A 15,026-nucleotide genomic window follows, 5' to 3' on the forward strand; every position below is an offset into this window, starting at 1 on the left:
CAGTGAGCACAGAAATGGTAATTATAACCGGTTCTCCGGCTGGGGGAGCGGGCAGACCCCCAGCTTTAGACCCGACTCCTCCGATGACTTGTATGGTGGCAGCCCTCCTGTACCCCTTTTCCCACCTAGAACAGGTGTCTCCGCCATGTTTCCTCTGTGCTCCAACAGGCCAGGGCACCTGGCCTGGGCACCAGGGTGCTACCGGCACCCACATTCTCATTCCCGATTTGTGGGCTCCCCAGTCTGAGCCCCTGCTTGTCCTTTGCATTGGCACAGAGGCCCTCCAGGACTAACCCTTGTCCAGCACTGCCGTGTCGTGGATCACACCCAGTGGATTTGGACACTGGTAAGCAGAGGGATTAGAGTGACTGAGTCCAGGGGCAGGAGGCTGGGCTGGGGCCGGGAGATGGGCCCTGGGGTCCAGTCCAGCCAGAACCAGCCCGTGACTGGGGGCCAGTCACATGACTGTCAGAGTGCGGGAACAGAATGGCTTTTCTGGAGCGAGCCTGGGGTATGCTGGGCTCACACTGTGTCTCATTTACAGATGGAGAGATCGAGGCTCTGAGTGGGGGAGGCAGAGCCAGGGGTCAGACTCGTGTCCTTCCACCTCGCTCCTCATGAGCGCTGCTTGGGCTGGGGGAGGGGAGGGCACTCTGCTGTCCACTCCCTGGGTGACCTGCACCTCAGTTTCCTTATCTGTACACTCAGAGGCGTGGTCTAGGGGAACTCTGGTCCCCTTTTCAGCCTTCGCTTCTGGAGATTCTCTGAGTCTCTTGTTTCCGTAAAATAGAAACAACCCCCCCTTGCTGGCTGTGTGATTTTGGGGGAGGCGCTTCATGCTTTTGGACTTTAGCTTCTTCATCAACGACATGGAGGTAATAATAACCCGACTTAGAGGTTACTGTGAAACTAAAATGAGGCTCTGCCTGTGAAGCCCCCGAGGACGGTGCCTGGCACATTGTAAGCACTCAGTCTGTGTTAGCTGCCCTATCACATCATCATCAGCATCAGTATCACCACCACCATCATCCATCCCACCTGCTTCAGAGGCTGGTGTGAGCATCCATAGACCGAGAGCATTTTGAGGAGCTGGCATGCATACAAGGCTGCTGTTGAAGGGTGTCTGCAGATGGGGGGAGAGTGAGAGGATGCTGGGGGGAGATGCTGGGGGCGAGAGAAGGTCCCTGTGATGTGGCTGGGGCACGAGCTAGATCTGGGGCCTGAGCACTCTTTGGAGGTGGAGAAGATGGAGGGTGGTCCGTCGCTGTCCCTGGCATCGTGGGCCGGCTCTTTGGCTGAGAGCCATGCTTGATGAGATGCCACAGCCAAGCCGCCTGGGAAAGATGGCATCCTGAGGTCTGCTGCCTCAAGCCTGAGCTCAAGGAGGGAAAACAATGGAAGTGGCTGCGGAGGCTCAGAGAAGAGATGACATTTGAGACAAGCCTGGGAGAATGGATAGATTTCAGGAGGCTGAAGAGGAGGGAGGGAAAGGGGAATCGAGTTACCTCTGATTCTCTGTTTTCTCATCTGCAAAATGGGGACCATCCTTAGGGGAGGGTTAAGTGATATTTTATCTTCTTTTATTATTAATTAATTAATTTATTTTTGGCTGCGTTGGGTCTTCGTTGCTGCGCATGGGCTTTCTCTAGTTGCGGCGAGCGGGGGCTACTCTTCGTTGCGGTGTGCGGGCTTCTCATTGCAGTGGCTTCCATTTGTTGCAGAGCACCGGCTCTAGGTGCGCGGGCTTCAGTAGTTGTGGCACACGGGCTCAGTAGTTGTGGTGCACGGGCTTAGTTGCTCTGTGACGTGTGGGATCTTTCCGGACCGGGGAACGAACCCATGTCCCCTGCATTGGCAGGCAGATTCTTAACCACTGCGCTACCAGGGAAGTCCCTTATCTTTTATATGTATATGAAGGCCCAACATGGTGTACACCACCCAGAAGGTGACCAATAAATGTCCCTCTCTCCACTCCCTTCGAGAGAAAAGAATCTGGGGACTTCCCTCGTGGCGCCCACCACCAGGGAAGCCCGCACACCACAATGAGGAGTAGCCCCCGCTCGCCACAACTAGAGAAAGCCCATGCGCAGCAGCAAAGACCTAATGCAGCCAAAAATTAAAAAATAATAAAAATAAATTAAAAAAAAAAGAGAACAGGATTTGGAAGTTTTATGAGCTGGTGGGTCAGGGCGGGCAGGGGTGGATCTAAGTGATTCAGGCTGTCTTGGCCTTGGCTAGAGCTGTCTGTGTGCACTGGGCCTTCATTTTCCCACCTGTAAAATGGGGAGGAGGTTTCTCTGCAGTTTCACAGCCGCTGTGTGAGCTCCTGTGCTCAGCAATGGGCCACACATGAAAGTCAGGAGGGCAAAGGCTTAAAGGACACGACATCCACCAGCCCCTGACCCATTGTAGGTGTGTCCCCTCTTGGTGGCAGCTGGCTACTCCCTGGCCTTCCTGCTGGCCTGTCTTTGCTTATGTTGGTCCTGCTGCCTGAAACTTCCATCCTGCTGAAACCTTACTCCTGTGGGCAGATCCAGGTCAGGAGAGGGGGCCGTGCCTGGGAAGCAGGTTTTGGAATGTCAGAGCCCACAACTTGGTTGACCAGTTTTTGGTTAAGCTGCATGCTCCCTCTCTCTGGGCTGAGTTGCAATAAATGCAGGGCATCTGGGGCGCCTTAAGAAACATCACTCATCCATCCTTTCACCCCAGTCAGCCAGGGCAGCTGAAGGGCAAAGCTTTTCTGCACTGTCAACATTGAAGCTGGCAAAGCCAAGCTTTCCCGCTGTGGCTGGGAGGGGAGGTCAGCGTAGGCAGCGGGTTTGGTCTGTCAAGCCAGCTGCTGTCAACACACAGGGGTCCTTCTTGGGTCTCCTGGGGGCAGGTGCACTGGCTGCCCACCCATCCAGCTCTGGTAATAAAAGGCCCATGAAGTCATTTGTGCAAGCTCATCTGGGGTGCAGCTTAGAGAGGCGAGGGGGCCACCAAAGTGCCTTCTGCAGGGGAGCTCATTAGAAATGAGCCCCACCCCAGACCTGCTGAATCCGGGTCTGCACGTGAACAAGCTCCCCGGGTGATTCCCATGCAAATCACAGTTGGAAACTGGATGCTTTAGAGCATGAGCTTGGCTTGAGTCCCATCCTTGCTTACTAGCTGTGTGACCCTGGACAAGTTACCTCACCTCTCTGAACCTCAGCTCTCTCATCTACAAAATGGGTTTGGGGAAAATTTCTTTACCCGAGAGTGTTAATAATTCGCATGAAAGCCGATGAGATGTGTACAAGGCACTGAGCCCAGTGCGTGGGACTCAGGCTGTGCTCGCCAATCAGTGGCTGCTGCTACTACAGCTAATGTGTCTGGAGATCCAAAGACGTGGCTTAAGTCCTCGCTCTGAGTTGACTTGAGACAAGTTGCTTTCCTTTGCTGGGCTTCATTTTTCCCGTCTGTTCAATGGGTCTGTTGACCCCTGCCCCACCTTCCTCACAAGAAGTTTGCTTAAAGGAAAAGTGAGGAGGGGCTGGGCCTTATCCCCAAAAGCCCGTCTTGGAAATGGGTGTGTGTGGGGGAGAGATGTCCCTGGGTGCCCGCATCTTCAACCTTCACTGCCCCCTCCTCTGCTGCCCCTGGTGTTGCTGCAAGATGCAGTAGTGAGGCTGGCCTCAGGAGCCAGGCTGCAGCCAGGGCCACACCGGGCTCTCCCTTGTCCCTTCTCTGCTCAGCAGCTTTGGAATTGAGCCCCCTGCCCCACTCAGGGCAGCGTGGCCAGTAAAGATGATTTACCTCAGGACCTGTGTTCTGGGCCTTGGCCTCCCTTGAGGGGAGCCCCAGATGCCCCATGCTGCTGGGCGAGGTGAGGGCAGCCTTGAACTTCTCCCCACCTGGGATTCCTGTTCCCCACACTGGGCCTGGGGCTGGACTCAGTTTTCCTATTTGTACAACGAGGTTGTTCAGTGAGATGATCCCACCTGGGTTAGATCCTTAGATTCTCTTGCTGCCCCTCCTTAGCTTCCTCTGTGTTCCTCATCCCTGCCAGGACCCCTGTCCCAGCCCCACTGCCCACTGGGTTCTGAACTCTGCAGCCCACAGAAGATCTAGGCCTGGCCGCCACCACTGGGGGCTGGTAAAGACCGAAGGGAACGGGGGATGGGGGGGTGAGTGGCGAGTGTGTCCTCTGGGAGCCCTGGCCAGGGCCGTCGTGTCTCCTGTGGGAAAGAAGAGGAATTTTCCTCTGTGTGTGCAAACAGTATCCGTTTTCTCTTGCTTCCAAAAGCTGGTGACGTAACCCACTCTTCAGCCATCCCTCCCCTCTGGCCTATTTTTAGCTGGCCCCGACAGCATCCTAAAAGGCTTCCAGACCTGCCTGCTCTGAGGCCATGTAGGGAGGCAGCCGTAGGGTGAAGAAAGAGAGAAACTCCTGGTCTGTCTGTCCCAGGATGGGGGGTGGAGAAGGACCTGTCCCTCTGGGGAAGGAGGGGCATCTGGGTGGGAAGTGGGTTAGGGCTCTGATGGGTCCTGGGTCTACAGAAAGCCTGGCAGGTTTACAAGCACTCAATCTGGAGTCTCCAGCCTGGGTTTGAGTCCTGGCCCCACTTGTCCTCACCCTGACCTTGGTACCTGACTCTGCCTTGCTTGCTTCACCTGTAACGTGGGGATCATGGTGGCACCTAGGCTAGAGGATTGTTTTGAGGATTGAATTACATCACGTAGAATGGTGCCTGGTACAAAGTAAGCACTCAGTTAAGGTGGGCTGGTATTGTTGTGGTAACTCTAATTATTATCATCCCATCCTGCCTCCGGTTAATGCTGGGGGTACACTCAGAGCCCCCATGTGCCTTCTCCCCTTTGTCCTTTCCTGTTCAACTTCAGCCCACGTATACACAAACAAGATGACATATGTAACGCCCCTGGAATAGAGCCTGGCACTTAATAAGCATTAAATAAGTGAGAGTTATATTTATTTTTTGTTTTAATGTAATAAAACAGACCTGGGTTTGAAGTCCAGCCCCACCCCCTAACTAGCTGTGTGTCTTTGGGGAAGGTGTTTAACCTCTCTGAGCCTCAGTTTCCTCATCTGTAAGATAAGGATGATAGCAGCTAGGTAGGAGATGTCTTTGTTGGTTAGGGTAGGTGGTAGGACAAATTGACTCCGAGATTGCGATGGTTGGCACGATGAAATTTGTTTCTTGTGGTTGCAAAGGAGAGCCTGAAAGTGGTGCTGGCTGCAGCCTTGCTCCTGAGAGCAGCTTCAGTACCATGTCTTACAGGAACGGAAAGAGCAGTAGCATTTGTACAGTGCTTCACAGTTTGTGTGGGGGGCTGGCGGTCCCTCCTGCCGTCATCTCCCGGTCGTGCTGTGCTCATGCCTGGAGCCTGGCACCTGTCACCACCACCTGGTATCATGGGTCACCTGGCTGTCCCACACATCTAGCTCCCTAGACTGGGAGTTCCCGAGGGGCAGGCGAGGATGGAGTTGCTGCTGCACCTTCCTTGCCCAGCCCGGGGACGGGCCCAGGGTGGGTGCTGGCATTGTGTCTGAGGCTGGACTGGCCTGGGGAGGCCACCCTCTGACCACCTGTCCCTCTTGACTCTTGCAGATGGGAGGAGGAGCTCGCCAAGCGCATGAACCTACAGACCATGGTGGACACGCTGCAGGAGGTGAGAGGTCCTGACCAGCAGAGGCTTGCGGGAGAACCACGTGGCCAAGGGGCAAAGCCGGGGGCAGTTCCCAGCACAGCCTCTGTGCTCTGCTACCTCCTGCTGCCTCAGTCTCTCCTCGATGGAGCCGGAGGCCTCTCCCGCCTCCCCTCCTTCGGGGCTGGGAAGGCACCAGCACAAGAGTTGGAGAAAAGCTTGGGCACAGGAATCCTGGTTCTGCCCCCCGCATGCAGGAACGGACTCGGGGCTGAGTGCCCTGCACAGGGCGGGTGGCCATGTCATCAGGTGGGCTCCCAGCCCTGGCAGGTGCTCAGCAGCGGGCATGAGGACATTCTTTTGCTCTTCTGGCTCTGTGGCTCTGTGTTCTGGGCCCTGCTTCTCACTGGCCTGCTGTGTACGCCTGGCAACAAACTTTACCTTCTCGGCTTCTGTTTTCCTCTCAGCCAAATGGGCATAAGAATGGCAAGCCCATGAGAAGGCATGGAAAGCTCTTTTAAAAAAGAGCTTTAAAAGCATTTTTAAAAAATTGCCTTCTGATATTTAAAGTATTGATCCTCTAAATAGATAAATAATTAATTAATAACCAAAAAAAAAAAGAAAGAAAGAAGAAAGAAAGAAGATAAACACTGATCTTCTAAGGAAGTTAGAGACAGATTAAAATAATGTCAATATGCAGAAGGAAAAGGATGAACGTCCCCCCACCCCACTTTCTTTTATAAGAAAAGTACTTTTTGCTTTACACACATAACATGCTCATGGTCAAATACATGGAAAATTCAGAAAAACACAGAGAAGAAAATAAAACTCACCTCCAGTTCTCCCCCCTCCACTGTTGATAAATTGGTGTGTGACCTTCTGGTCTTTTCTGTGCAGACACACACAAGCCCGAGGTGGGCATGTTCGGTTAGGCTGGCACGTGTGACATTGCCATTCTGGAGATCGGAGATGGTCAGATATTTTGGCAGTTTCACGTGAATTGACCTACTACTGGGATCCCTTTTACATCCACGTTTTCTCTTAATGTCTGCCATGGATTTTTCCATACAGTAAATAATCCTTGGAGAAGTGTTTTAGGCTGAGCAATGCCCTGTGCTGAGCGAGGGCTGAGTGGGGACCCAGGCTGGGACGAGGTCTTTGGCACCCCTTCCTTCCCTGGCACAAAGGCACCCGGCTTGGTTGGATGTCAGGTGTCCGGGGCTCTGGACCCAGGTGTCCATCCCCTCCCCTCCAACAGAGAGACCAGCCCCCCTAAAACCTCCCCCATCTCCATCCCCCGTAGGCAGCGCAAGAGGCAGATGCCATCCAGGAGGAGATGAACGAGAAGATTGAGCGTCTCAAGGCCGAGCTGGTGGTGTTTAAGGGGCTCATGAGTGACGTAAGTGCCACCGACCGCCACCCCCAGGCATCATGACTTCCGCCCACAGCCATCATGCAAAACGCTTCATTCACTCCGAGGCCCCGGAGCTCGGCTTCTAGTTAGAATCCTGGCTGGCTGCGTTTGACCCGTGAGGATGACGGATGCATCGGAGACCAGGCCCCCCTCCCTGCCCCCTCCCCACTTCCGCTTCCCTTGGTCTGAGTAGAGATGCATTAATCCGCTGCTTTAACCCATCCCGCCCTCCCTGGGGCTCTTCTGATGGTCTGTGTGCGTTTGCTCCATCTCCTGCCAGCTCACCACGGTGAGGACGGGTGGTGGCCGTGGGCCTCTGTGTCTGGGCGCAGTGGCGGCCAATGGCAGGTTGAAGGAGACCCCGGGTCTGATCTGCGCTGGCCTGAGAGGCTCCCCGGGCCAGCGGCCTTCAGCAGGGTTTGCTTTGTAAAGTCGGGACAGGCCAGTGTGCGCACCCTTGGGACGATAGGAGCCCCTCTGAGTAACCGTGGGCAGGGGCAGCTGATGGCAGCAAGGGCCTCCTTCCTACTGGGGACCTGGTTTCCTGCCACCTTCAAGCAGCGGGTAGTGTGTAGAGAGAGTCTCCACAAAGGAGAAGGAGCCCAGTACAGGTGACTCAGCCTGGAGCAGTTCTGGTCCTGAGAGGCGTGGAGCTGGGGTGGCTGGAAGAGGCCATGTGGCTTCCCCTCACCGGGGTCCAGGGGACCCCCCATCCTAGGCAGCCGCAACCACCAGCCGTGGGAGGAATCTCTGTGTGGGGGACAGGTGGAGCAGGCCCGGTGGGAAAGCAGGGGCGTCTTTCAGCAGTGGGACTTGTCTTTCTTTTTTCTCTGCTCTGACAAAATAAACACTGACGCTGTATCTGCTGAGAGGATGCCTTCCAGCCCTTAGGGTGACCGGCAAACACACTGTCCACTCGGCGCCGAAGCCCTAGGCTCCCACAGTCCCTCCGCCCCCTGCCCTGAACCCAAGCAGCTGGCCCGACCCTTCAAGTCCAGAAAAGGCTCAAAGACCCCCTCGGACTGCGGGGCCTCCCGCCCGACACCTGGGGGTCTCCCCACCCCTCTGTCCAGTCGGAGCCTGGGAGTGCCTCCCCACCCCCATGCTTGCTCCATCCCTCGCTCACGTAACCCCCTGCTGTCCTCCCTGCAGCCCATGACAGACCTGGACACAAAGATCCAAGAAAAGGCCATGAAGGTGGACATGGACATCTGCCGCCGAATCGATATCACGGCCAAGCTGTGCGATGTCGCACAGCAGCGGAACTCGGAAGACGTGTCCAAGATCTTCCAGGTGACTAGGGCTGCCCTGCTCACCAGCTGCCACTCCCAGCCGCCCACCGCCCTCCACCCCTGCCTGGCCACCCAACCCCCGTTTTCCTCGCACCCTGCCCACGCCCCTTCCCCCCACGAGGTAGCGTTTGCCCAACCCTCTGGCCTCCCCAGGAGGACGTAGAATCAGGGACGCATAGACTCATAGGCACGTCTGACTCCACCATCAAGGCTGACCGCTTCATCCAGTGGCTGAGGACACCGCTCACCCAGGAGGGGCGGTGGGCGTGACAGGCTCCAGGACGGACATGGCAGAGCTGGGAGTAGGACTCAGGTCTCTGGACCCTCCAGGGCTCAGTCCATCCATCCACCCTGGGTCCACTGCCCTGCTTCCTGCCTCTTCCTCTGGGAGCCGGAGCTGGGTACAAATGCCATGGTCGGGGAGCCCTGGCCAGGCTTTGGGAGCGCTGGGTGAGCTGGCCTGAGCCCTGGTCCACGAGCCTCAGAATTCAGAAGAGGGGCTGTTGACTCTTTTTCAGTCCCACGTCGAGACTCACTCCATCCCCCCCTCCCCCCGTCCAACCAGCAAGCGTGTGTGTCCCAAGCGAAGGCGATGGGTTAGCACTGGCAAATGTCCTCCAGGGAGGGCCTGGGGGCTGGTCCAGCTGCCCAAAGGGCGTGCGTCATTCTCTGAAGGCTGCTTCTTGAGTTTTGGGTTGTGGTTTGGCTTTTGCTTGAGCCCAGGGCAGTATGACGTGTTGTCGCTTTAAGTATGTGACTTTGGATGGAGTGGGGTGAGGTCTGGGCTTCCCTGGGGCCCATTGTCCACCTCGTGCCTTCTTGCTGCCCCTTTGCGGGGAAGCAAGGGACCATTTCAGCCTTTGTCTGGTTTGTCGTGTCTTGTCTGCTTGGAGTGGAGGAAGCTTGTTGAACCTGGGGCTGCCTGCCTGTCAACTTTGCATGGGAGCAGGAGGGCTCTGGGAAGCGTGGAGCCGTCTGCGCCTCTGTAAGGGGTTCTCCTCTCTGGCTGCCTCTGAGACATACCAGGCGACTCAGTGCCCCAGTCTGGCCCGCTCTTCTCCCCACATGATGGGGCTGCCTCTCTGGTGAAGGGGTGAGCTGAGCCAGCCCAACCACCAGGCGTCCCAGGGCAGGGAAGGGTCCAGGCCATCTGTTCCTCCATCCTGCATGTCTCCCCACCTCACGCTTCCTGCTAACGCCGCCTGCTTCTTAGAGGACCCGGCATCTTTCCAAGCAGTGGCTGCCCCAGCCATGCTCCATCCATCCTGTGGGACGCCGGCTCCCTTCCCAGTCCACTCCGCCCTCCATCCCAGCAGAGCCTCCCAGTGACCTTGATCTTTTCCTCTCCGGGTCAGGTGGTCCCCAAAAAGAAAGAGCGTAAGGTGGCTTCGGACGATGACATCTCTGAGCAGGACGGGGAGGTGAACCGGTTCTCGGATGACGAGGTCGGCTCCATGAACATCACAGACGAGATGAAACGCATGTTTAACCAGCTGTGAGTATCCCTGCTGCCTGGGGGCTCCTCTCCGTTTCCCCAGGTTGGGCAGGGCCGGGGTGGCAAACTGGTGACCTGGGCCGGAAGTAGCCTGCAGATGTTTTGTTTGGCCAGCACGGTGCTCTGAAAGAATTTGGATTCGGAGTTTCACATTTTCAGAAAGGGTCAAATTGGTAATGGTGGTCATATTTGTGGGCAATTCTTTTTTTTTTTTTTTATTGAGATAATATAACTGACGTGTAACATTCTGTTAGTTTCAGATATGCAACATCATGTTTTGGTATTTGTATATGTTGTAAACTGCTCACCACAATAAGTCTAGTTAACATCCATCACCATACAAAGTTACAATTTTTTTTTTCCCTTGGGCTGAGCTGCTGCCCGGGTTAGTGGCAGAGTTGGGCTGGGTATGGTCCGTGGTGGGCTGGAGCTGGCTCGCACCAGCTTGTGAAAGCTGATTGTACGCATGTCTGCCCACTCCAGGTTTAGCGATGGCACATCAGTAGCTTAATATTTGCCACGATGGGAAATTGTCAGGTGCTACCAGTCTGGGCAGCCCTCTCCCACCCCTGCGGACAGCCGATTTACTAGAACCTGGCTGGGTACAGTCATCTGGGGCAGGGATGCGTTGTAGCCTTGGTGTGCCCAGTGCTATACTTGCAATCCTGATCCGTCTTTGGCTCTAATCCGTAGAGTAGCCCGGTGTGGGCTTGGGGAGGGTAGGGGTGCAGCTGTGGGCATTGGCTGACTCATCTAAGGGCCTTGAGTCAGAGAGCAGGCTGGGACCGGGTCTCTGGAGTCCACCTTTCCCCCTGCCCCACTGGCCTGCTCTTGCCTGCTCTCTCCCCTGAGCCCTGAGGACTCAGCTTTTGCCCAGGACTGGAGTCCTCCCTCTCCACCCCTACCTCCCCCACCCCTTGCGTCTGAGTCTCAGGGCCCAGCACATTTTCTGGCCTGATGTCCGTTCTCTGGAGTCCTGAGTTTCCAGCAGCAGGGCTGGCTGGATTCGAGTGCTTGCCTCTGGTGAGCCATCACCGACCTTCCAGACCCCTCCAGGAGGGCACCTCCTATTAGCAGGTGCTCCTGCCATCATACTCATTTCAAAAGCCAGGGGCACAGGCCTCTCCTAATGCTTCCTACAGTGCTCGGGGCTGGCCTAGCATGGTAGAGTCCCAAGATCACTCTGCCCAGCCCCTTCAATGCACAGGTGAGGCTCAGAGAGGGCTGGGCAAGTTGGGACAGAGCCGGGCCCCTGACTACCGGTCCAGCACTGTCTTCGTGCTCAGAAGAGATTTCCCTCTTCTGTTTCCTTGCCACACCATCCCCACCCTGGTGACTTGTCAGGAAGACGGGAATCGGACCTGGGTGGGATGGGTTTGCCCAGCACTAACCTATACTTGCTGTTCCCTTGAAACAGCATTGAGATGGGGCTGTGTTTGGGACTTTGCTGTTTTGAGGGTGACAAGGAGATTCCTAGACTCTCGATTCATCTTTCACCATCTCCCCCCACACGCAGTTCTCATAGTCTCATCTTTCGTTGATGAGAGGGGCTTTGGAAGAGAACCCTTGGTTGGGTCTAGGTTTTCTGAACGTTGCTGTGGGCGTTTCTGAGTGTAGGGCAGGGTTGTATGCCCCAGAGACCCAGGCTGGGTTCATTTGGTTGAATTAAAGGGCTTCTTTGAAGAAATTGTTGTCCCTGGTTTTCATAAAGTCACCAGGAATCCATAGGCTGCCCAGGAAGTGGGGTGAGCTAAAAAGCTGTGCTCCCAGGTGTATGAAAGGGCTTTCTTTCCAATGCTGCTAAAATGGGCACCTGAGCGTTGACAGGTCTGAACTGGGTTCAGTATCCAATTAGGTTGATCTGGTTGTAAAGTTGCCTAGTTCAAAAAAAAAACGGCCAACCTCTGATCACCCCTCCACCCTTGTAGTTCTAGCCAAGGCCACGCAGACGGCACCAGGGCAGGGCCCTGGCCCCCTCCCGCTGACATCTCCTCGGGCTACGGGCTGAGACCCAAGCCAGAGCCCCCACCGCCCCAGGCCAGCTCCTCTGAACTCCTTGAATAATGCACCCGTGTCAGGGCTGTTTTGTTTTGATCAAAATCAGTTGCTTGGGCTTCAGGCCGAGAAGGGGAGAAATTTGCTACTTTCTCTGCACAGTGACCAACCCTCCTGCTCAGCCCTGCCCTCCAGATCTGGGGGGAGGGGCGCGCCCTTTCTCTTGTGCAGGCAGCTTCCTATCCTTTCTAGTTCCCCATTACTCAGCTGGGGTTTCCTTCTTGTCCCAGCCGCTGGGAAGGAAGTGAGGTCAGCAGTCTAGTATGTGAGGTGGTGATGGGTCGATGACGTTTGACCAGGGGCTCGCCCCGGAACTGTCTTGCTGGGGTGGGGGGGGATGGGCAGCGCCTCACCCTGCAGCCCTGCCCCAGCTCTGGTCCCTGGATGCAGGGAGCCACCTGCAGGCTCCCGCAGGAACCGCTTCTTGGTGGGGAACCTGGCTCCCGGGGGTGCTCTTGGGCTCTGCCGGGTGGCTCCAGCCTAGTCCATTGTCAGCAGGTTGGGAGCAGTGCCCTGTAGGATCCAGAAAGTAGTTGAAGGAGTGAGCGTGGGCAGTGGGGAGAGCCCTGGGATGGGAATCAGGACATGGGACCCACATCTTCCTCTGCAGCTGATTCACTGGGTCAAGCAGTTTAACTCCTGCAGGCCTCAGCCTTCCCATCTGAATAATGGGCATATTGGGCTGAATGATTTTTACGGTCCCCTCCAGTTGGGGTAACCAGTACACCTCCAGAACCCCTTCAGTCCCAGGCACACTTGTATGGTCCATCACCCTACTTCCAGTTCTAGTGAATAGGGAAGCCCAGAAATCACTCAGGCTTTGCATTCAAATCTGATTTCCAGCATGTATTATTCTAGAAGTCCACCTAATCCCTCTGAGCCTCAATTTCCTTACCTGTAAAATGGGACTAACAATCATGCTCACCTCACAGGATTGTTGTGAGGATGGAATGAATTGCATTTTAATACATGCATGGTGGCCTGTCCCGTGCCCAGCACATAATAGGTGCTTGGTGATGTTTTGATGGGCAGGAAAAAGCCATAGGAAACAGAAAGATCTGGCTTTCAGCCCTAGTTTCTTTTTTTTTTTTTTAATTTTTATTGGAGTATAGTTGATTTACAATGTTGTGTTAGTTTCAGGTACACAGCGAAGTGAATCTGTTATACATATACATATATCCACTCTTTTAGATTCTTTTCCCATATAGGCCATTATGAAGTATTGAGTAGAGTTCCCTGTGCTATGCAGTAGGTTCTTATTAATTATCTGTTTTATATATAGTAGTGTGTATATGTTAATCCCAATCTTCCAATTTATCTCTCCCTCCCTTACCCCCTGGTAACCATAGTTTGTTTTCTACATCTGTGACTCTATTTCTGTTTTGTAGATAAGTCCATTTGTACCCTTTTTTTTAGATTCCACATATAAGCGATATCATAGGATATTTGTCTTTCTCTGACTTACTTCACTCAGTATGACAATCTCTAGGTCCATCCATGTTGCTACAAATGGCATTATTTTGTTCTTTTTTATCAGCCCTAGTTTCTGGTACAGGCTAGCTTAGTGTGGCTTTGGACAAGTGAATTATTCTTTCTGAGCTGCAGTTTCCTCATCTGTAAAATGGGAATAATAATAATACCCACCTTTCCAAGTTGCAGAAAAGGTTATATGAATCACCTCAGGCATAGCAGGGGCTCCAGGAATGAGTTATTAAATGAAAGGAAAACAGTCACAAGATTGGACTCGGGAGGAAAATATCTTTAGTCTCCATTAATGAAAGCCTGGCATCTTTAGGAATATACATTTTAAATTGTATAAATAATATGTAAATAAACTCTGCATTTGAAAAGAGTTAAACTCCAAGGAGAAGGCATGTGTCCCCTTTGGCCACCGCCCCTGCCTTTTTGGATGGCCACCTGGCAGGAGCCCAATCATCGGGACAGTGTCCCTTGCTCTCCCCTGTCCAGGCCCCTGGAGCCTGGCTCTGTTCACTCATGCCCCCCTGTGTCCCCCCAACAGGCGGGAGACCTTTGATTTCGACGATGACTGTGACAGCCTGACATGGGAGGAGAACGAAGACACACTTCTGCTCTGGGAGGACTTCACCAACTGCAATCCGAGCATTGACCTGCAGGGCGAGGTGAGCCGGGCATGGCTTCTTAGAGGCTGGGAGGTAGGCACCGGGAGCACCTCCTTTCCACGATCCCGCATCCCCCACTCTTTCCCTGCAGCCCTCACCGCCCAGCTAAGTTGTGCCCTCTGTTCTGTTTCCCCAGCAAGAGGAAAACCTGGGCAACTTGATCCATGAGACTGAATCCTTCTTCAAGACGAGAGACAAGGAGTACCAGGAGACCATAGGCCAGATCGAGGTGAGGCGTTAGCTTGTTCACATCACCCGGTTGTGACCCCCGAGACTCACGGTGATTAGGTGCCCGTGTGGACAGGGGCTGGGAGAGCGAGGCAGACACAGGATCGGAAGTCAGGAGATCTGCTGATTCCCTGCCTAGTACTGGGCAAGTCACACCCCTCTTAGGGCCTCAGTTTCCTAATCTGTGAAATGGGGTTGGTGATCCATGTTTGCCCCAGAGAGGTTTTTTTTTAAAGTTATTGACTGAGATGATGATCTCAAAATAATGAGAACTGACACTTGAGTGACATCAAGTGACACTGGGCACTCAGCCCTTTAAAAATACACCCTCCCTGGTATCCGCATACCCTATGTACGTACCTAGAGGGACCTGGGTGCCTCCACGCTATGCAGTAGGTACTGTGTGCCCCATTTTACAGAGGAGGAGATGAGGTTAAAAGAGACCAAGTGACTTACCCAAGGCCCCCCAGCCAGGAAGCAGCCTGTAAGCCTAGTTCTTCCAGCTCTGGAGCCTGTGTGCTGGGCCACATCTATCAGTGAGAGTCACTGCTGCTGTCACGCTGGAGAAAGAGAAGGCCAGCTCCTTTCCTGGGGGATGTATCACTTGGTAGAGGAGAAGGGTCAGAAACACGAGAGACTTCAGGACTTTTCTAATCCAGTCCACATAAAGGACTGCAGGGATGCCGGACAGGGTGGAGTTGCTAGGGCTGCCCCAGTGGTTGCTAAGCAACCATTCACCTTCCAGCAGAAGTGGTTCTAGGGGCCCTGCACCA

General features: G+C 54.4%; 1 protein-coding gene across 1 annotated transcript in view; it reads left to right on the forward strand.

Annotated features, from left to right (window-relative positions):
• Positions 1-15,026, forward strand: part of IFFO2 (intermediate filament family orphan 2) — a 51,486-nt gene that overhangs the window by 30,486 nt on the left and 5,974 nt on the right. The window contains exons 2-7 of the mRNA XM_082451685.1: positions 5,592-5,652; positions 6,932-7,027; positions 8,195-8,335; positions 9,690-9,829; positions 13,905-14,025; positions 14,162-14,254. Of these exons, the coding sequence (XP_082307811.1) occupies positions 5,592-5,652; positions 6,932-7,027; positions 8,195-8,335; positions 9,690-9,829; positions 13,905-14,025; positions 14,162-14,254 (652 nt within the window). The remainder of the gene's footprint in view (positions 1-5,591; positions 5,653-6,931; positions 7,028-8,194; positions 8,336-9,689; positions 9,830-13,904; positions 14,026-14,161; positions 14,255-15,026) is intronic.

Source organism: Balaenoptera physalus (genome assembly GCF_965194825.1).
Source record: "Balaenoptera physalus genome assembly, chromosome: 1".
Taxonomy (NCBI): Eukaryota; Metazoa; Chordata; class Mammalia; order Artiodactyla; family Balaenopteridae; genus Balaenoptera; species Balaenoptera physalus.